At 31.7% G+C, this 24,085-nt stretch overlaps 1 protein-coding gene, 1 long non-coding RNA gene and 1 pseudogene across 4 annotated transcripts; 1 reads left to right on the top strand and 2 right to left on the bottom strand.

Moving 5' to 3' along the window:
- Window positions 1-907: 907 nt before the first annotated feature.
- On the top strand, window positions 908-9,889 carry LOC148597652 (uncharacterized). 3 transcript variants are annotated; one of them, XM_088561121.1, is made up of 4 exons: window positions 908-1,055; window positions 2,193-2,259; window positions 2,940-3,013; window positions 3,349-9,889. In XM_088561121.1, exon 4 carries the CDS (start codon window positions 5,093-5,095, stop codon window positions 6,605-6,607), a length of 1,515 nt encoding a protein of 504 aa, XP_088417247.1. In that variant the 5' UTR covers window positions 908-1,055; window positions 2,193-2,259; window positions 2,940-3,013; window positions 3,349-5,092; the 3' UTR covers window positions 6,608-9,889. The 3 variants fall into 3 exon arrangements, with proteins under 3 accessions (XP_088417247.1, XP_088417249.1, XP_088417246.1); XM_088561123.1 differs by lacking the exon at window positions 2,193-2,259; XM_088561120.1 differs by lacking the exon at window positions 2,940-3,013.
- Window positions 9,890-11,110: 1,221 nt separating this feature from the next.
- Window positions 11,111-11,760, bottom strand: LOC148597651 (uncharacterized; annotated as a pseudogene).
- A 9,079-nt stretch (window positions 11,761-20,839) lies between these two features.
- On the bottom strand, window positions 20,840-23,335 carry LOC148597650 (uncharacterized). Its single transcript, XR_015918603.1, has 4 exons — window positions 23,250-23,335; window positions 22,282-22,390; window positions 21,700-21,802; window positions 20,840-21,164 (listed from the first exon to the last, which is right to left on the bottom strand). It is a non-coding gene; the product is annotated as an uncharacterized LOC148597650 (long non-coding RNA).
- Window positions 23,336-24,085: the final 750 nt, after the last annotated feature.

Below are 24,085 nucleotides of genomic sequence, written 5' to 3'. Positions count from 1 at the left end.
GTCAAATCAATATCTGTATAAGTTAAGTAAGGCAATCATGCTCACCAGTACAATGTTACAACAAACAACAGTACATATCCCAGTATTCTAACAACTGAACAGAAGATGATATACGTTACAAATGCAAATACACAATCATAATTAAAGTAATTAAGTTAAGACTGTAAATACATGGAAAAGGAACCTACATAAATTACGCATCACCTTGAAATTTCCAGTGATTTTGAAATATATGCATGCACTATATTTTGAAAGAGGAGGGGCTTCTAAAATAATAAGGCTAGACATACTGGCGTCACAACTCGATACAAAATGAAATTCATCCTCCATTGTGCACAAAGCACACTATCTATTTGACATCTCTATACCATAGTAACCCCCAGTTTCAACAAACAAGGAATGTGATGATTATCTTAGTTTACATCTAGTAAGGCATTTTTTGTAATAAGTCCGTTTTGTTAAATATTTTTGCAGACTTGGTACAAATTCAACAACAAATTTGTACAAATAACACTTAGGAGAGCCCTGAAAGGTTCCGTTTAGATCAAATGTTAAGTACCAGTCAACATAAAATTCAGACACTGCTAATGGAAAAGTGATTCATGTTGGATATAAAGTAATTCACGGTGAAGACAAACCTACCAAACAAACGATGCTTCTTTTTCTCTATTTAGCGCAACAAACAAATACAAAACTAAGACTGGTTATGTGGTCAGTAACTGTTTCTAAACAAGAAATAGAATTAAATTGGGTTGGTTTTTGACGTGCTGTCTGATTTTTAGAAAGCCTGATAAAAAATGTACTTGCGATTAAAATACTACGAGTGTGAAATGTGGTGCACGGTAGAACGTTTCCATATGTTGTTACGTTTTTGGTCCGTGGTCAAATCATAACTTGTCACATTACACCATAATTCGTTTCTTTCCCTTGTATTTCCAAACTCATTGAGAAACTCTTCGCATGAGAATAAGCACGCGAGAATAAGAACTATCACTGCTTTCAAAATCTTGGATGCAATTAATATTTTAAACTCGTTCTTTCCAAAATAGAAACAGGTTAGTATCATTCATTCCCGAGTATTCAATATTGTCGTTTACTAAACGGAAATAAACGCGAGTTGAAGGATCAGTCAGTCATAACCATTTTACTGCTACAAGTGGGGCTGCATGTACTGGACAACAACAGCAGGTCTCATTTCCAGATAATGTTTACTAAAGCCATGTAAACATGATGGCTTTTCAAAGGGTATGGTCTGGATTAGACACCCCTTTTTTTTTGTTGGATTTTTTTTTCAATATTTTGCCATTTTTTGGGCAAATGTGGCAGAGTCAAACTTCATAGTTTGCATATTTTAAGCAATGATTTTTTATTTATGTACTGCAATGGTAATTCTTCTACAAGTGATGGAATAAATATTGAGTGAAAAATGTGACTAAAACAGTATAAGCAATGACCATTTTTGAATGCTGGAATAATACATTTTGTATATGTTCCATAAGTTTATCTGTGCACACAGTAAGACAAACTAGATAGAGGTAGGTACTGTCTCACATAAGATACTGTACAAATGTTGTTTTTTTCTTTGTTAAAATGTAGATATGGATAGTTATGGGTACAAATGTAACTTGTTTATGTTGTTAATCTTCTGTATTAACAATTCAGAAAGGCTTTAAATTTGAAATTAACAATATAGATATGATCATTTGAAACCATAATAGATTCAGTGCTTCTAGACCCTAATGTAGTACAGAGTTTTGATTTTAGCATTTTAATTATGAAAATACTAGTTTAGTTTTTCAACCTGTCCATCACACACTGAAGATTGGATGCAAGTTTTCATTAGTGGGAATTGGGGTGTCAGATTTCTTGTGTTTGAAGAGAGATTGTGTTACGATTTGGAAATTGTATATATATGGCATATAAGTTGTACTGATTTCATTTTTTCTTCTCATGGACTTTCATCAGGGGACTTAGTACTGTCATATTTTAAAAAATTGGAATATTTGTTTTTGGCACCACTTTTTGCTCTTATTTCTGAACATTGATAAAAAAAAATGGTGACAGAATTTTGGAAGCCAGTGCAGCCCCTGTTTCATTTACATGTTTATAACTCCATTTTACTGTCTATATACAGAATCTGAAAGTTATCTAATTTTGAAATAATGCATAATGAGTATAATTTTGTTTTGAAGGTGCTCTATGTTGCTCAAGAGAGATTAGAGGATGCATGAAAGGATTCTTAGTAATGACTCGTAAAAGGTGAGTGACGTATAAAGAACTTGCAAAATTAAATATTAAACCAACTATGTCTGAGGAAAGATAAACAAGCTCTAGCTAGATGTTAAGTTCTGGTAAAAATCACTATTACTTGCTATCAGGAGATATCTCTTTTTATATACAGATGCTTTTGTTATATGATTAAGCCAAAAACAAATATCTTTATTGTGTGAAGATTCAACTGCAAATAGAGTTTGTCAAGTCCTATTCTAAAATTATAGTTGAACTGGACCATTATTTTTTAAGCTCTTCTCTTTGCACCACTAACATACCTTGTGTTTCAAAGGTAATCAAGGGAACCAAGGTAATAGCGGCAATCAAAGGAATGTAATTCAGGGACAAAGACCAGACATGGAAAACAGACATACACAACAAAGAACATAAAGTAACTAAAATCATACATACAAAGTAACAAAAGCAAATGAGCAACTCAGAATACACTAAACTTGTTACATTTTTTTGAAAGTTCAAGGACAGCTTTCTCCACAATCTCTTAATTAATTTTGATTAAACTTACCCCCAGCATGTTGGACTTAACATTGAATGTTACTTATGTGCATTACAAGATAACTGCTTTAAGTATGCTTGCAATGAAAATTAATTCAACTAAATTGAAAGGTACCATATGTATTATCATGCAGAATTGTTTTTCACCATTTCAGGGACCAGCCACCTGCTTGTCTCTATGGTGAATGACTAATTCTGTATATGCAAACTTGATAGCTTATCATATCAGGTATACACTGTTCTTCAGAATTTTTGTACTCCTGCTTTTTGAGACGGGACATATTATGGCATACTGGTGTCCGTCCATCTGTTCTTCATACTTTGCACAATAAATCAAAAGTGCTGCCATGAACTTATATAGAAAGCACTTTATCTGTGTGTCTGTTTGTCTGTTCATGTTATCTTTTAGATATCTGATTGCAAGTAATTTCAGCTGTTGATATTATAAATGAACATATATCAAGTACGAAAAAATAAGATCACTGTGATTACAAATAAAATGGTATTGTAAAATATTTTATATATTTTGTTTGCATAAAGATTTTTACTTGTTTTATTCTACAGAGACGAGAAAGGAAGCATGTTTCATGGGTTGAAGCTGACCAAGAAGAAAAAGAAGTGCCAAAAAGCTGATTATGGACCTAAATTTAGACTTCCATTAGAATTTTTATAATTTATTTAAATACTAAGATAAAAGTACTGCTCATATAGCATTCTAAGTTTATATTCTTAACCAGCATATTTATAGTCAGAATGTCTTTGAATATTTTTTTCTATTTCGTTGTTTTACATTTGTGGTTGATAAGTGAATTTTCAAAGTGATTTCATTTCAAAGCTATAAAAGATTAAAAACTTCAAAAACATCCCAAAACAATACAAAAAACCTCTCTCTTTTAGTCATTCAGCTTTTTTATTCATACTGCACAGAAGAAAAATGCACTAAGTGAATATGTAAGGCATACACTCTCTATGACTATCATTGTATTTTAACACAAGATATCCCATGGGAGAAAAAAAATCCCGTGGGACACAAAAAAATCCCATGGGATTCTATGAAAATCCCATGGGATAAAAAAATCCCATGAATTTCAAATTGTAACTACAAATTTATTTTAGTAAATATTGTAAAACAAAATGCATTTTATTAAATCCCATGCAAATCTGCATCCAATGGTTACTCACATGCCATGGTAGGGTGAAGAAAAAGCGGCGCAAGATTTGCAATTCAGTGTTTTGCAAATTTAAATTGTCCTGTGTTCTTGGGGGGAAACAGAAACTTGGAAATATTATTTCAAATAAGTATGACAATGTGAATGATCAATATTTGTGTGTGGAATTAAATGAAAATTCTTTAAAGGACACTAATAAAAAGCTATTAAATCCAGGTGTAAATGAAACATATCCTAAGAGTAAAAACTGTTTTTGTATTAATAATTCTTTAAATGAAAATGCGAATTCTTCAAACAACTATATATTATCAGATCATAATGATGTAGTAAACGCTGAAGAAAAATATAATAAATGTATTTTTGATTTTTATCAGGCTTTATTTAGAACAAAATCTGATTATATGACATGTAGTTCGCGGATTGAGGAAAATTTACATGATTATTTTCTAGTTCTAAATGAAGTATGTGAATATTATAATGTTACATATGAATTTTATGTTAGTAATCTCAATAGTAATAACACAGAACCTGTGGAGGACACAAGTCACGAAAGTGTTAATTTAAATAGTTCTAATTGTACTGAATGTAATAGTGTTACTGATAGTACATGTATTAGTAGTAGTGTGGATAGACCTTTTAATAGAAATTTGAGTTTAGATCCTGTAAATTATGTCTGTTTGATTTGCTGTGGTATTAGGACCAGACTTAACTATCCGGAATTTGGTAATATGATACGAAAACACGATATTATTTGTTTATTAGAGACTAAAACCGATGACCTGGACTCAATAGATTTTTCTGGGTATCAATTCAAAATGAACAATAGGAAAAATATTTCAAATAGGCGGTCTGGTTGTATTATGGTTGGTTACAAGAATGAGCTGTCTAATTTGATAGAATTTAAAAACACTGACTGTAAATTTGTACTCTGGTTTAAGTGTGATGGTAAATAATTTCAGTTAGATCAACCGGTAATAGTTGGAGTTGTTTATATACCCCCAGAATACACCAAATACACTTCTGATGAAGCTTTTACTGAAATTGAAAGAGAGTATCCTTTCAAAACTCTACGGAATATTTCTGCCTTTTAGGGGAATTTAATGCTAGAACAGGTACAGACGCTGATTTTGTCGAATTAAATGAAAGATAGCACGGGGATAATAATATTACAGAATTTGTTGATAATGATAATAGATGTATTAAAATCTGTGTCGATCCCTGTACACAGAAAGAGTATGGACAGTGGCAAAAACCGGTACGGTGGCCTTTTGCTAAATCTATGTAAGAGTAATAAATTGTTTATTGTTAACGGTAGAGTAGGCGGTGATAAAGATATTGGGAAATTTACTTGTAGAGAATCTAGCGAAGTAGATTATTGTATAAGTTCTGCACATTTATTTAGATCAATTGTATATTTTGATATACTGGAGTCTAGTAAATTACTGTCGGACGTTCATTCGCCTCTTTCTTTGTCTCTCCTTGGTGAAAATGGCTCTATACAAATAATAAATCATGAAAATATTGGTAATGCTACAGTCAAGGATGACTTTAAAATAAAAAAAAAGGACCCTTTGAAGTGTGGAGAATTTTTCAACAATATTGATAGTGTAAAAGTAAGAGAATTAGAATCAAATCTAAGTGTAGTGAATGATAATGTAGATGTAATAAATCAAATGTCAGTTGATGCTTTGTTAGATGAGTTATGTGGTATTTTTATCTCATCTGGAAAGGTTACTTTTGGTACAACACCCATAAGAAGTAGTAAAAGTACCCAAGAAAAACATAAGAGGGATAATAAACCATGGTTCGACGTGGATTGTAAATTTGCCCGTAAGAATTTTCGTAAACTTAAGAGAAAATTTAAGACTAATAGGTCTCGTAGTAATTATAATAATATGAAACAAGCAGAAGCACGTTATAAAAAGACTCTGGATGAAAAATATAAGTTGTATTGTAAAAATTTATCAAAAAATATTAATGATATGAAGTCTAACAATTCGGAAGAATTCTGGAGGTTTTTGAAAAATTCTAAAAAGAAATGTCAACCAAATATTGACATTTCAAAACTTTATGAATTCTTCAAAAATTTGAATACCGCTCCTCAATATGATGACAGAGATGAATTACCCGATATCGATATTCCTGATGTAGATCGTATTAATAACGACCTTAATTCATATATTATACGAGACGAAATTTACAATTGTATTAGAAAACTTAAAAATGACAAGGCTTGTGGAGAAGACCACATTGTTAATGAATATATTAAATCCACATCGGACCAGTTTATTGGAATATATGAAAAACTTTTCAATATTATATTTGACACAGGACTGATCCCAAAAAGTTGGGTTATTGGAACCATAAAACCTATTTATAAAAATAAGGGTGATTTCAATGACCCGAAGAATTACAGACCAATCACTATTGTTAGTTGTCTGGGAAGACTTTTCACTTCCGTTTTGTGTAATACACTAAATGAATTTTCAAATGAGTATTGTATTATAAAAGAAAACCAATGTGGATTTCGTCAAAACTATTCAACTCTTGACAGTATATTTACTTTGTATATGTTATTTGAAATTATGAAATGTAAGAAAAAGAAACTGTACTGTGCTTTTATAGATTTTGAAAAGGCCTTCGATACCGTGTAGAGAGAAGGCCTTTTCTACAAGATGTTACTTAATAATATTCATGGATAAATGTACAATGTGATTCTAAGCATGTATAGTAGTATAAAATCTTGTATTTCAGATAATAATTTTAAATCAGATTACTTTCCTTGTGAAAATGGCGTCAGACAGAGAGAAAATTTGTCTCCTTTTCTATTCTCCATTTTTCTAAATGACTTGGAAGATTATTTAATCAGTAAAAATATTGTTGGATTAAATATCATTACTGAAAACATAGAACATGAATTAGATACATACATTAAAATTTTCATTATGTTATATGCTGACGATACCGTTCTATTAGCAGAGACGCCCACAGATCTCCAAGACCAACTCAATTACTTCTATGAATATTGTACTAAATGGAAATTAAAGATTAATGTAGGTAAAACAAAAGTCATGATATTTGGTATGGGTAGAATTCTACCAAACATTAACTTTAGCTATAATAACATAGAAATAGAAATTGTTAAGGAGTTTAATTATCTTGGCGTCTGGAAACTGGAAATTTTGGACTAAATAAGAAATATCTAGCAGACAAGGCTTTAATAGCTATGTATGAAATTTTAAAATTCGGAAGGACGTATAACCTGTCTGTAAAACTTCAACTTGACTTATTCGATAAAATGATTTTGCCGATATTACTATACGGTTGCGAGATATGGGGGTTTGGTGATAATCAGCTATTAGAGAAAATTCACTTAAAGTTTTGTAAAGTACTTTTGAACTTGAAACAACCAACACCCAGCTTTATGGTATATGGGGAACTAGGCCGACATCCTATTGACATTGATATTAAGGTCAGAACAGTGATGTTTTGGGCTAGATTATTAAACAGTAAACAAGAAAATTTTTCTCGTGTTTTATATAATCTATTATCTTGTCTGAATACAAATCAAAATGTACGAATCAAATGGATTGAAAATGTGAAAAATATATTTAATACTTGTGGTTTTAATCATGTATGGGAAACACAGAATTTTATAAATTAAAACTGGTTGAAATCAATAGTTAAACAAAGGTTAATTGACCAATTTCTACAGGATTGGTATTCTCCTGTTCAAAATTCTCCAAAGTCTACTAATTATCGAATATTTAAAACCGAATTGAAATTTGAGGAATATTTCAATATTTTAGATATCAAAAATGCTATTGTTTTTTGTAGATTTAGAACTACTAATCATAAGCTACCGATCGAAACTGGGAGATGGCAAAATGTAATGCGACAAAACCGTATATGTCTATTATGTAATACTAACAGTATTGGGGATGAATTCCACTACATTTTAGAATGTAATTATTTCTCTGATAAACGCACAGAACATATTTCGAAAACTTTTACTAACAGACCGAATATACTTAATTTTTTTACTTTTTACAAACAAACGAAAACCAGTCCTGTTGAAGCTTTGGAAATTAATTAGATGTACAAACTCATGTGTTTACCCTCCTGGCTAGATATCTGCAGAACCTCTCTCATCCTTTTTGTGTTATTTGTTTGTATATATTGTAAATAGTCTTGTTTGTATTTGTATGTTGTCTCTGTACCAGTGCAATGCATTGGATATGTGAGAAATAAAGATATATAATAGGAAGTTTTCTGTCAATGTTGATAAAACAAAAGTTATGGTGTTTTCTGAGAGAAAATACAAGGATAATGATATATTTAGATTATATGACTCTAATATTGAAATAGTTGATATGCATTCAAATCTAGGTTTACTTTTTAACTATAATGGTAAATTCACTGTAGCCAAAAAAAAAACTTGCAGAGCAAGAACAGAAAGCACTGTTTGCATTACAAAGAAAAATAAGAAATTTTTCCAGTGGATTTACAGTTACATTTATGTGATACATTAGTTTAACCGATATTATTATATGGGTGTGAAATCCGGGGTTTCGAAAATTTGCAAGTTTTGAAACGGGTACATTTAAAATTTTTGAAACAAGTGCTCTCTGTAAGATCAAGTACACCAAACTTCATGGTGTACGGCGAAACTGGAAAGTATCCATTAGAAACTGATGTAAAACTTAGAATGTTAAATTTTTGGATAAAAAATCTGTTAAATGAATCCAAACTGTCTGGTATTATGTATAAATTAATGTACAATATGCATTGTTCTGATATATTTCATTCACAATGGATAGTTTTTATACAATCTATACTAAATAACATAGTCTTATCGTATGTATGGGATAGTCAATCAGTTTTGTATGTATGGGATAGTCAGTCAGGCTTATCGTATGTATGGGATAGTCAGTCAGTTTTGTATGTATGGGAGAGTCTGTCAGTTTTGTATGTATGGGATAGTCAGTCAGTTTTGTATGTATGGGATAGTCAGTCAGGCTTATCGTATGTATGGGATAGTCAGTCAGTTTTGTATGTATGGGATAGTCAGTCAGGCTTATCGTATGTATGGGATAGTCAGTCAGTTTTGTATGTATGGGAGAGTCTGTCAGTTTTGTATGTATGGGAGAGTCAGTCAGTTTTGAGTAAACTGGAAATAAAAACAGTTGTAAAGCAAATATTACAAGATCAGTTTGTACAAAGATGGCATAGTGAAAAAGATAACTCGTCTAGAGGTCAGTTAAATTCACTCTTCAAAAAAGATTTTTGTTGTGAAAAATATTTACTTAAATTAGACAGAGGTCACAGGTTATACATAACAAAACTTAGGTGTTCGAACATAAAATTTCCGATCGAAGTTGGGAGATGGATGGGTATTGTAAGAGAAAACCGTGTTTGTAATTTGAGTCAGATGGGTTTAGTGGGTGATGAATTTCATTATATGTTTATTTGTTGTAATGCAGATATTGTGAGGCGAAGATAATTATATATTCCAAAATACTATTTTACCTATCCATCTTTACCCAAACTTCAAGGAATGATACGATTTTGTAATGTCAAAATATTACGTAATTTATCAGTATATGTTAAAAAAACTTATGAAATACCTTTTAATTATATACTTACCAACTTGGTTCTTGTTTGTATCATTATATTATAAACATTATGAACTACACAAAATATAACATATCTATGCAGTTTCACTACTCTAGTTTTGTTAGGTGTGTTCGATTTGTAAATCTTTGTATTGCATTATATGGTAAATTTTTTACCTAGTTCGCCATTGTAATATATGTTATATGTATTTGCCTCTTGCAACAGTTTATACTGTCAGAGTGAATAAATAAATCTTGAAATCTTGAAAATCTTGGTAGATGAAAGTATGTTGGCATTCGAGGAATAAACCCTGTGTAATGTAATGTATAGTTAATCCCAGCCGAGGGGCGAAATGATTAATTAGAGCAACATTCCACCAGGTTGATTTGCGTAATTACCAAATCTCTCAATTGTCTCAATTTTGAAAGTTCATAGATGATTGTCCCAATGTTGTTCGGGTAAAAAAATTGTTCAATAGACATATTTATTATTACTTATTTAAAAGAATAGAAAAAATAATATTTTGTGTCAATTGTTGCTGACTGGGTAACACCTTTTTTTTATAATAGAAGTACATATACATGTATTTCTATTAATTGTGTGAAATTTATGAAAATGTTTTCGTTGTAAATTTGATGTAATACAGGAAAGAAAATATCGTTACTACTATAAATTGACAAATAATCTTCTTTCTAATCTTATAAATACATGATATTAAATTTGTTTATTTAATAATTTTCTACGATAAGTGCACACTTCATTGTCTATAGAAATACCAACAGAATACTACTTAGTAATCACACATAAATACAATGTTAACCACGACAGTGTTCACTCAGTCGGTCATGGTCAGTTACACATAGGATTGCTGACACGTGCCGCAAATTTTAGCACAAAAGACTACAAATCTATCGATACAAAGACTGACACTAAATTTAGTGTATTTTATGTAATTACTAGGCTTAATAGAAATTAGATACAACAAAAAATATTTATTTTGGCCGAAAAAGAATAACATACATGTACAAGATATCACATAAGGACAAAAGCAGAAATACATGTATACATACAAGTACATACGACAAATTACAAGCTTCTGGCGGGCCACATAATAAAAAATCCACCAAACGAGCAATAAATAAATATAGTAAATAACAAGAATAACATCAAACTGAGGAAGGACAAATCCAAAGATGAGACACTCGATTTCTTGAAAATTAGTCTCCAATCAGAAAGAATAGAACACTTCTTCAACTGCCTCAACTACCCAGGAAATGAGGCGCAAATACTTTCCTGACAGTAGTGACCCTAAAACAGCCACCAAATAGAATCCAAGGGATGAAACACTCCCCTGAGAGTTCTACAAACCTAAGGAATTGAACTCGTAAAGGTTTATGAGCAAATAAATAAATGGATAAGACAAAATGAAAAGAAAAATATAATAAAAAATAAAGATAATATAATAAAACATAAAGATAATATAATAAAACAACATAAAGATAATATAATAAAACATAAAGATAATATAATAAAACATACATCTACATATGATTGATGACATGTTGAAAACGTCTACGAAGCTCATACTGGCCAGCTTCATTAAGGTGGAGCCCACCATCCTTGATAGCAAATAAAGACCCGATAGGAATATTGTAAAAAAAATCTCATAAGAACGAACGAAATGAACACTGTACGAACTACAAAAATTACATAGCTGTGAATTAATAATTTTGGTCTAGGTAAAATAGATGAAAAGAATATACGAATACAACCTGAGGAGGATTTAATCAAAAAAAATAATTCTCGAAAATCTGCTAAAATCTTATCAACAGGATTATTAACAACATCATTAATGCCAAAGTGAACAATGACATGAGAATAATTGGACAAAGAAATCTCTCTATTCTTAATCATATGCTTCTTAGTGTTTATCTTAGCTCCCCTGATAGCAAGTAGATCCATGTAAAAAAATGTGTTCCAAATATTTTCCAATAGAGTCTGTGAAAACCAAAACTCTCTTACAAACAGGATTCAAAACATCTTGGTCTTTCTGTAACTCTAACTGCTTCTTGCTGAGCTCTTCTTTAAGTTTCCGTTTTTCTTTTTCTAACTTTTGCTTTTTTAAGTTATCATCTGTAGCCGTCAACTGTACTAACAATTTTTCGTCAAACCACGCAACAATTTCTAACATGACCAACAACAATATCATTTGAGTAGTGTTCGACTATTCACTGAACTGTAGCGATATATGACAAATCAGGTTTATGGGGTATAACTAGAAAACAACAAACAGACACAAATTGCGTTGCGTAATTACTTGTTCTTGAGATTAAAAACGAACCAATGGTAGTACTTTTACTCCAGAAATATGTCATTTTATTGGTCATAGTGCAACTATTATGTTCTTAGTGCACTAAGACCGGTCTTTGCGGTGTATAGACGGACCGTATTGAATGACATTCAGCAATTAAAATGCTTCGAACTACACACCTTATACTATCAATAGAAAAAAGAACGGATGTGGTAAAACCATAGACCTGTAGTTAATTACAGGTCTATGGTAAGACCGAAGATCTTTATAATATATTTAACTCCTGGGTAACTCGCAAAAAAAAAAATGCACCAGCGTATAACAATTTTACAGGAAAAAGAAATATATATATTTTCAGAGAACACCACAATAAATATCAAAATCCAGGAAAGTGTTAACATCCCTATATCCGTTATTTCACATTTCCAAGCGCTAATCCAAGGACGGACATAAAGTGTGGGATTTGTTTTTTGCATGAAATCTCTTTTTATACACACACCCAAATTTTCTTGTACCGGCATTATTCTATACACGCCCGTTAACCCGAAATCCCGGATCTGCCCGTTCATAGACCAGTAATTAAATTAATGTAATTATATCATAGGTCTCTGGCCCGTTATATTCTAAGAAATTTTCCCAGTCGAATATAACCCTCATACACCCTACATCAGGGGCCAATACATTGATATTAATTTTTTTAAATATTGTCCTAGAGTTGGTGCAACAAAGTTATCTTTTGTGGTAAAATTTGCGAGAAACTAATGTTTCAACCTTAAACCGCCTAAATCTACCCCTGCAACGCATGCTTTACGATTTTTTTTTGGGGGGGGGGGGCACGCCCACCACGCCCCGCCTGAATTCGCCAATGGATTGATAATAAACCTCTAGTCATTTTTGGTCGTCTGTATGCAATCAAACAAACCTAGATTTTAAATATGTCGTACGTAAGCAGAAACAAAAACAAATAAGAAAATTTTACACAGGTGGAATAGACGAGACATGCTCATCTAGTGTCCATGATGCGTTTTCAACATGAAATAGTTTTGTCGCCCTGGTAAACTGACGGCAGCGGTTCAATTGCATATACAGATGGAAGACGAACAACTAGTCGTCCAACGGAACTTTTATCCGGAAGGAATTTTCATGAAACCATGGCTACCGTGGGAAAAATTTAGAATGAAAGAGGTTCAAACTACTACTATGAATACGGTAATACTGAATCTGAATTGATTTTGATGTGCTGGAACTGTATTCCAGTATTTTCTTTCATAAACAACTTTCGAAATTACGAGTTGATATATGTGCATTATCTGAACAGTGGCTCAGCACGTTTCAAGCACACAACATGTACTCGATAATGTAGACTAGAATTATGTATCATACACAAAAAGGCCCCGATGATTCCCAGCTAGCTGATATAGACCAGTTCCAATTTCAATACAAATTTTGGTAGGCTAGTGAGTAATTTAAATAGCTTTCTAGGTACAAATCTGCCCTACATTATACCATTGTGTCCCACTTAACTACTACAGAACACCTGTGTGATCTTTTGGACACCAAATGTCTTATAATTTTGAATAGCTCCAATTATGATGGTGGATGGAAAATTTAAAGGTGAAGGTCATCATACGGATAACGACACAAAATTAAAAGACAGTGTCTAAGAGATCACACAGGTGTTCTGTTGTAGTTAGGTAGGACACATCAGTATAATTTGGAGCAGATTTCTTTAACTAGAGAGCTATTTAAAATACTAACTAGCCTAGCTAGACTTGTATTGAAATTGGAACTGGTTAATTTCAACTAGCTGTAAACCCTTTAGCATACTCTTCAAATTCGAGATCAGGTGAAGCCTTAATCATCTCAAAGGGAATCTACACATTCACGTCTGTTGTCAATAATAGACAATTGAAGTAAATATACCGGGAAGCGAATTCTATGGAATGCCTAAACTGTCTGATGACATACACATTTGTTTACATGTTGTCAACTTTATATTACTTGCTGTGGTTTTATAATTACATGTGGTCATTTTGTATTTACGTTATGTAGGAACATCTTTACATTATGTCGTTTTGTCTTTACGTTCTGCCATTTCGTCTTTACATTCTGTCGTTTTATGATTACGTTATGTCAACATATATTTATATTATGTGGATTTATCTTTACGCGCAGTGGTTTTCTTATAACGTGAGGTCGTTTCATCTTTACGTTATGTCGATCTCTAAATACTTTATGTGCATTTTCTTTTCTTTACGTGCAGTGATTTCTTCTTTACGTGATGTGGTTTCTTCTTTACGTGATGTGGACAAAAATTCCATGATGACGTGTGACCCCGGAACTTTTCGATCCGGTGTAAACTTCAAATCAGTCCGTAAAAGGCAAAATAGACGTCACAACGCCTATTAGAAAAATGCTGAACGAAATACACTTGGGTAGTCTATCCAGTCACCCTAGAGTATTTATTTTATTGTAAAAAAATAGCTTATTTGTTATTTACGTTCAATATCATCACAATTGATACACCTGGGACTCTTTTGATGACTTGTGACGATTTTCGTAGTCAGAACATATTTTTTAATTCCATAAACATTCGACTCTACAAGTTATTGCGTGAATAAATTTAATTTTCTACATTAATAAACCACCAAAATTAATTTTCAAGAAAGAATTTTCAAAAAATGTTAAAAATATTACCCCTACCCCTAGAAAACTGGTCCCAGTATCAAACATAATTTTCATTCATAGCATACCGACATTGTGAAACTCATATTTTATACATTCATAATTAAGATAATGATTTACTCAACATATCTGCTCAATTCAAAACAATACTTTTTTAGTATTTTTGGCTACTTTTTATACCTCGTTGAGACAAAAAAAATTTTGGCTCACCTGTCCAAAGACCATGTGAACTATTGCCATCACTTGGCGTCCGTCGCCGTCCGTCGTCGTTTACAATTATACAAAACTCTTCTCCTCTGAAACTACTCAACCAATTAGAACCAAACTTGGTATGAATGTTTCTTGTGGTATTCTCCATAGAACCGAAATTGGGATTCTTGTTTCGTCGAAAAACATGGCCGCCGTTACTAATAATAGTACATAGAGGTCAGACAATATTTTTTTTGCATATATCCCCAAAACCGTTAGGGTTTGCCAAATTCTTTTTATTGCTGAAATGATCCTTATTATAAGGCTTACTAAAGTATCCAGGGAGAAAACGTTTCCTTGTTAGAGTTATTGCACTTGAAAGGTGAAAAATGATTTTTTTTACAAATTTTAGCCAATATCTTGAAAACTACGATAGATGAAATAAAACTTTAAATTGTTTAAATGATCCTTATGACACGACCTACAAATGTTTGTGGGGATCAAACTTGTTGCATGACTCCTTGTTAAATTTTGTGCCCTTGAAAGACAAAAGAATATGTCTTTAGCAGTTTTCAGCCAATATTTTGAAAACTATAATAGATAGAATGAAACTTTCAATTGATAAGTCCTACCAAAGTGTTCATTGAGTGAAAATTGTTGGACAGCTCCTTGTTAGAGTTGTTGTCCTTGAAAAAAAAAATAACTAGGTGAGCTATTTAGGGTCCATGGAGCATCTTTTTTTCTGCAAAACGAAGTAAATTCACATATGTATGTATCAATATGCTGTAAAATAACTAACTAACTAACTCTGTAAAATATCATAGAAGGTTTACAACCTTGAAGTGCCGTAGTCAGTGAGCTAAAAATAAAACAGAAATTCCCCTACATTTCTTTAAAAAAAATAGGTCTTCATGCAAAACTGTAGTTCTATAATATAAAACATTGCATTTTATGTTTATCTTTCATGTTTTTTTACAAGAATAGGCCTGCAGCAGCGCTAAGCTTGTCGTAAAAGGCGACTAAATAGTGCTCAGAACCCTAGCCGGGGGCTAGGGCGCTCTGCCCACAGAGCAACTGGGATGTGTGCCCCAGGTGGTGGAATGGGGTACCCCTGGCGTGTTACATGCTGGGGTTGTCAGGCTATAATACGGAAAACCTGACCCAAACCATAGTGGTGCACCGTGTTGGGAAAGATGCCACGTTCCTCGCACGTTAAAGAACCCTACTGTGGTATTCCCGGAGTAGGAACCATCGGGCTACGCCACAGGAGGCTAAATTGCCCGACGCTACCCACCTCTCCCCATTTTCATTGGCAATCAAAATTTGTCGACCCCATTTCCTTGTGTCCCACCCCTTTTCCATTTCATCATTTCATGTTCATCGTCTGAATATAGCTGAAATATTACTGCTCGGACGTTAAACCCCAACAAACAAACAAACAAACAAACTATAAACAAAAAATGAAAATATCCGATGAAAACATGAAAGATAAACATAAAATGCGTGGTTTTATGCTATAGAACTAGCAAAACTAAAAAAAAATTAAATTCAGTACATTGCAGTGGCCATTAAAGCTGCATTAGCTGTCATTTTCGTAAATTTTTGTTTCTGTTGAAATATACCTTAACTTTGAATTATTTCTACTAAACTGTACTTTTCCTGTATAACTTCATTTGATATCCACAAATAAAATGCATTAAATACATGGAATAGGTGTCTATATATTTATTGTCTTGCAAGACAAAAAATCTGTATTCATGTGACTTCGTGTGACCTTAATCCGCGCATGTGCTGTAAGAGTTGCCTCTCTCATAACAAATCTGATTGCAAAGTTAAAGTGGTTTTTCAATGGTAAGGAAGACCGACGGACTCAAGCAGTAAAAGAAAAAAGTTTGAATATATAACGCAAGGATCCTTTTGAAATTTACCTATTGTGACATAATGTGGCTCAAATATGGTCATTTTTTATTTGAAAACTAATCAAGAAGTAGATAAAATGAAATGAAAACATGACACATGCTTACCTGTGTATCCCTTATTGTTATTTTTTTTACAAATGTTAAAGTATTTTTAACCCAGGTGAATGTCTTGTTGGCGATCTTAGTAAGTAATGGCCAAAAATAATGAGATCAGAGCTATCGATCTTCTCTGATATTAAAAATGTTGTTTTCACCATATTTTGTAGGTATTATTAACATTTATTGCTTCAATTGCATTACTACTAACTTATTTCATTGAATCAACAAAATTCAGTTCTAAGAATCAAAACTGGACAAATTTGGCAGCTAATGCACCTTTAATTATGCTATACAAGTAAAGAAAGTGTAATTTACGTCTTAAAATAGGTTCACTATTGTAGATTTGACTTTTTCCACAGTGATATTACACAAATGCACAAAAAATTGTTTAGTCTTGAGCACCATTTTTGTGTACATTCTAGAAGCTCAGTTTTATAATAAGTACAACATAAAGAGAGATTTTTTCTAACAAAACTAAAAGCATTCATTCTGTTCAACCAATATAATATTTTAACAAATTTACAATCTTATAGACAATGAGTGGTTTTAGTGGGGAACATGGCTTTAATAGAAGTATATCAATGTTGTTGGGGAAAAACAGCTAATTGGCCCGAAAAAACATCCCTTTTCGACTTAATTTATCAATTTAACATTAAAAGATTAACAAAACAACAAAAACTAGTATGTCAATTGTTTGTTAAACAATTGAAAGGTCTTTCCTTTGAATACTTTCTCTTTGTAAAATACACATTAAAACATCTACAACAGTTTGACTTTTTGCACTTGGTGACCTTGTCAAATGCAATTGTCGATGTTCCCATCATGACTTTTGTAATGTCAACTCGACAACCTTTCATTAGATATACAACAACCCTACTTTCTGAGAACTTTTGAATTTTGCACTCATTAACCCCAACTGGGTTCTTTTTCTATATAAATAAATTGAAATTTGAGATGTACACATTATGACCTCACCAAGTCATTTATTTCGAGACAAAACATTGATATTTCAGATGTAGCTTTAAGACCTTTCATTTGATATGCAACAACCTTACCCTCTAAGAACTTTAAATTTTTGCACTTAATGACCCTACTATTTTAACATGTATTACTTACCATGGTTGAAACTTTCATTTTCGATATGTGCTCATTTAGACTTTCAAAATGATATGTCACATGACCCCCTTTGACAAAGTTGAAAAAATGATGCAATATCAAATCAATAAATAGGTATTGATGAAATATATGAAACCATTGGAAAATATGAAAATTTGAAGTTGTTGTAGTATCATTGGTTTTTTATATTGGTTCTTGGTATTTTATGAAACAGTTGTACTTGTGCAGATCTTTCATTCTGTAGAATGACCATTTGTGTGTCTGCTGTGGATTTTAAAATATGTACCCCCCGCTCTTAAAACTTAAAATTTCAATAGATCTAAAACTAGACAAGATGTGTCAAATCAGAAAACTGCATGATAATTTCCAGAACATATACAACAAAATTACAAAATAATTTGGGCAATATTGGAGCCCATTTTGAGCCCAATGATTATTAAAATATGATGCAATAACAAACTCCAGAACCGGAAGTCCTAGAGACATGAAACTACCACCATACATCTTAGGATTACCCGACCTTAAAAAAAAACTTACAAGGGCAAGGTCACAAACCAGATTCTTCAAATCATTTAAATTGTCATAACATTTGAACAGACGGTCTGACCGTTGAAATTTTGTCTCAAAATGTAGGGCTTATCGAGAGGTTCATTTCATATGCTGTATGTATGCACTTATTTCTTACTGTTTTCTCAATATCAAGGCCTGTAGTTTGCAGTGAGAAGTCTTTCTAGCATTATGAACTTTGACATAAGGGAGATAACTTCTATATATATAATTTATTCTGATAAAACCAATGTAATACAAAGTTGTGCAGTTGCGGAGGGAAATACAATCATAGTTTTTAGAGGCTAGAGAGAATCCAGAGTGTCATTTATAATTCTAATGAATTTGCACAATTTTCTTAGTTTGAATTGCTGTTGTTTATTCATAACAGCACTTAATTTTAAAATATTACAGTTAGATATGATTTCTTTATCAATGTAAAGCTTTCTATCGTTTCGAAAATTTGGACATTCCATCAGGTAATGGTATTCATCACCAATGGCCTCTGCATACAGGGCATGTTCCTTGATTACGCTCTATATTTTGCCATCTGCTGCTTTCTATTGATAGTTTGTGGTTCGTTGTCCTAAACTTCGAAAATGTAATAAATCTTTGTCATTTAGTATGTTAAAATATTGTTCGTAGTTATGTGAATTCTTGAATAACCGATAGTTAATAGTTTTTGGTGAATTGTTGATGTTTCCTGCCCATTTCTGCTTATACTGGTCCTCTAGTCTTTGTTTTATTACGTGTTTTATATTAGTTGTATTTTGAAAAGTCCAAAGATACGAAAATCCACAAATATCAAGAATATTTTTCATCTTGTCTAGAAGTCGGGATCTAAATGTAGATATTTGTGTTAATCTAAATAGGTATTTAAATATAATTGAAGCAATTTTCTTTTCTTTTCCTTTTATCAGTTTTGTCCAAAACGACATCATTTTGGTTTGTATGTCTATGTATAACGAAAAACAACCCAATTCTCCATAAATCACATCATTCTGAGTCGATGATTTTAGGTGTAAGAGGATCTTATAAAATTTTAATTGTACTCTTTCCAAAATGTCAATATTTTCAAATCCCCATATTTCATATCCATATAGTAATAAACACAAGACAATTTAAATTTGCAAAACACTGAATTGCAAATCTTGCACTGCTTTTTCTTCAACCTACCATGTCATGTGAGTAACCATTGGATGCAGATTTGCATGGGATCTAATGAAATGCATTTTATTTTACAATTTTTGATAAAATAAACTTAAAGTTTCAATTTAAAAATCATGGGATTTTTTTATCCCATGGGATTCTTAATTATCCTATGGGATTTTCATAGAATCCCATGGGATTTTTTCCCTCCCATGGGATTATTTTTGTCCCATGGGATTTTTTTTACCCATAGGATTTTTTGTTTGTAAATCAATACAGCTATAAACATGTAAAAATGGGTACATGTGTATGAAGAGATATTATAATAAGATACCAGAAAGTACAAATGTATGTGTAAATTGAATGAAGCTATAGAATTTAAATAATTTTACATCTCTATTATTTATAAGCAAGTAATACCAATGCTTCTCACATTTAGGAAGTATATTTATTATTTTATTAAATTTTATAAGGAATATGCATGTTTTTATGTATTAAATTATTCAACTTACTGAACTTCAAAGTACTGATATACAAACTATAAACTACAAAAAGGTTAGTCTTTCATAACATTTCATAACCATATCCACATTCAACACAAAAGTATCTGTATTTTTTTTTACATTTTATGTCCATTCTTAAACAAAAAGTGTTAAAATGCAAAATCAACTTCATTTAATACATACCCCTTTTGTGTAAAAATTGGGTTGATTTTGTGTAAACTTTTGGCAAAAATGAGCAAATTAACGCCTAAACCTTCTTTCATAATTTCTAAGGATATGAAATAGATGCCCATGCAATTTGACAGGAATTAAATGTCTGAATCAAAGTCTAACTCATCATTTTGAACCTTATATCATGGGCAAGAACCACAGTTCATATAAACTATTCCAATCTGGCTAACATAAACTTAATAAAAACACCTAATATTGTCATGAATGTAAACAGATATAAAATTACTTTAACAGAAAATGAATGCTTGATACACATTACAGCACATCAAACCATAGTAAGGTACAATAATGTAAGTTCAAAGTTTTTCCTGAATCGGCAGACATTTATTAATGATTATTCAAAAAAATTAAAACCTTTTTTGCAATGGTGGGGTTTTGAATAAAATGAATTGATTTCTTCTCATGAATAAACGTGTAACTACATTCCTATTTCCAAATTTACATGTTTGTTGCTTATGTCTAAACCCCTATAGTTTCGTCAAGTTTTACCCTTCTGGGAATGAGGCTGATACATATAAACTATTCCTTGAATGTCAACACTTTAGCTTCAGTGGGAATAATATTAGCAGTCTCAAGTACATGTATGTACATATATCATATTTAGGTAGCAATGATGATTTCTTTACAACTGTACTCCAGTATCACCAAGAAGATTCTCAATTTCTCATTTGATGGTAATAATAGTAAAAGCTCATGTTATGTACTGCACACTTTGTAGTGATGATCTGATCATGATAGTGTTGCTCTTAAATATAATGTGAAAATAAATTCTCCTAAAATTTTGCAGGAATTTCTTGCTGTATACCAGTACCTATTCTGATCATAGAATCCCAACCAATAATGATACCTAAAAAACAGTTAAGAACTAAAATAATAATAAAAAAAAATGCAAACAAAGCACAAAAATGTGATGTAAAGGTCAATGGTAATTAACCCTAGAGCATGTAAAAGGCTATGCATCTTAAAAATGCTTAACAACATGCCAATTATCAAAAACCTACCATGATAGATAATAAAGTAACAACCTAGTGTACACATGATTTGTGTTACTGGCTGACTAATTACTATGAGGGTGATTGGTCAGTTTCAGCAGACAACTTTCAACGCCATGCAAAGCATAATCTGTAGGTCTTCAACTCTTAAAGGTTTCTTACAAATATTTATAACTTATTAATATATTCTGATTTATATGGAACTCATTCATGTATAAAGACAGAACTTAATGTGCTAACTTGAAAAACTAACTACAAGTAATATGCTTCTTGTGCTCAATTAACTAACAGAGTGCATAGCATTAATAACAATTTGAAGTAAACTGATTACCTAAAAAAAACATCAAAATCATGTACAACTAATGCTTTACCATGTATATATAAGAATACCTGTAATTACAAGTTATCACATGTTGCTCTCACTACAGGATCCAAACCCAATCCATCAGGTTGGTCAATGTATTAATAGTCATCTGGTATTATCAGGTTGTCCCTACAATATACAAAGCTAAAAGTACTGCATTGAATCTCTATTGATGCATTTCTTCACATATTTTTTTTTAAATACCTTGAGTGGTTTTGGAGAAGCTGTGCTAACAAGGTTTTCACATTAAAAACCAATCAGTTTAATTATCTCCCTTTATGGGTCTAGTGCATATATTATATCTTTACATAAAGCCTAACTTTCCAATTTTAATAATATAAAAAATTAGATGACTTTTTAATCATTCAAACAGTATGCGTGAAAGTTTCTGATAGTCTGTGAAACGAAAAACAAAATCAAACATCTCCACTACTAAGTGTGCTTTCTATTAAAATGCTCGTCATGAAAGCTTCCTGTGTATTCAAAGCAAAACTGTTTCAGCCTATTGGAAATGTCATCAAGATTATGTTAAAAAATGCATACCTGTGGATGAAAAAAAATGTTTAATTATTTAATAATCACTGAGTATTGCATGTATAAGTACTTACTGCTACAGTAAATGTGTCAAATGATAATCGCCCTTTTTAATTGGTCAATATTCTTCTCTAAGAAATGTGTAAGTGTCTCTCTTTTAAATACAAGTCTTCACTTAAAGTTCTGAAAAAATAAAAATATAGCTAGACAAATTTAGTTTGTACAAGTGTTAAAATGCCAGCCATATGTGTAAAGATTGAGTTAAAGATTGAGTTTATATATTGTTCTGTTGAAAAATTTCTGTTGGTAAAAAAAAAATAAAGACAAATGCCAATCAGCATATTTCAATCTTTGCACACAGCATATCTTATTTTAAGTTCTATTTAAGAACTTTTCAGAACTAACATGCATTAGGAACACATACTAAGCAACAAATCCAGTTAAAACTTTTTGCAGGATTGTCAGGTAGTGCCCGTTTTGTACTATAAGTAAACAAATTGTAAGTCTATTCTACTGACTTAAAACTTGTGACTTATTCTTGTAATTAATGTTCAAATGAGGTTGAATTGATTACAAATACTTTAATTCTTCTTTGACAGATAAGTAGCTATATGCTGGGCAGATCCAGAAATTTGTAAAAACGGCTGGGTGTTCACTTTTTCGCTAAATAAGTATAGCTGAAAAAAACTCCCCATTAATTAACAAGACATATTTTCAAATAGAAATATTGATTTTGCTTGATGGTTAAATATGAATAAAAATATTACACTTGCGAAGCAAAAATTTTCATCCGGGTAACTTTAATCATTAAATATTACAATTACAGTGAACCTAATTCAAAAAAGATTCTTCAGATACAATAAATATTCCCCCTTCAAATGAAATACTAAAAAAAAATCTAATTTTATAATAAGTAAACACCGCACGAGAATTCAGCTGTAGTTCCTAACCTGTGACTGTGGACAGGAGGAGACTGTTTTAGGAGCAGAGTAGTCAGAGCAAATCATGCAGATTTTCTGGAGCAGTGCAACTCCTAACTTACTGTAGTCGGAACTTGACGTATGCATTTATTGCTGTATTGAATTCGTTAGTTTCTGAACGACTGCAGCATCAACACTTATCTTGCTGCTTGGACGAGGTCATAGCGGGGAATGAACCGTATACAAAAGCGTCTTGTGTCATGCGTGATTTCGCCACTGACTGACAATACATATCCGAGGTTTTCTCTGTAATTATCCTTTCGTATAACACTTGTTGTTTTATCGATGCAGGAACGCATAAGATGAGCATTCCAGTAACGTAGTAAATAGTTGTACAAAAAGTTATTTCATAGCTAGCGAAAGAGTTAAATTTAGGTAAATGCTATATAAAATATAAATCATTGGGCTAACGAATGAAACTGCACTTTCTTGATTAAACATAGTACGTGTACATTTTAATACCCAGACTACTAAGATGCTGGCATTTTCGTTCGTCCATAGGATGGTGCCATATCAGAAAATAACTTCCATGCAAGCGAACCTCTTTCACGGGCTGCAGTAATTCGGTTTTGCAATGTAAATTAAAGCATGTACTGTAAAATCATTGGTGACAGTTACACGCATAGACCTGTAATTCATTATAACTCCCTGTTACATGTACGGTTTTAATTCGCTAGTAAAATTATAAAAACCTTACATATATTAAAAGAAAAAAATCATTCACTAGTAAGCAGATCCTTTCAGTAAATATAATTATATACAAGGACTTTTATAATAGCCTATCAAAATCCTTTGGTGTTATATCCAAAAAAGAAGTATTAAAAATGATATAATTGGATTAATGTGGATAATTTCATGCAATATTTTGGTGAAAATGAGGGAATATTATACTATGACA

The sequence above is a fragment of the Perna viridis genome, chromosome 14 (genome assembly GCF_037379345.1).
Source record: "Perna viridis isolate PV_CMFRI_1.1 ecotype Kerala chromosome 14, ASM3737934v1, whole genome shotgun sequence".
NCBI classification, from domain to species: Eukaryota; Metazoa; Mollusca; class Bivalvia; order Mytilida; family Mytilidae; genus Perna; species Perna viridis.
This window is presented reverse-complemented; position numbering and strand designations above follow the sequence as displayed.

Bases quoted from the DNA above. Each gene is read 5' to 3' on its own strand.
- LOC148597652 (XM_088561123.1), top strand. From the start codon at position 5,093: ATGAAAGATAGCACGGGGATAATAATATTACAGAATTTGTTGATAATG.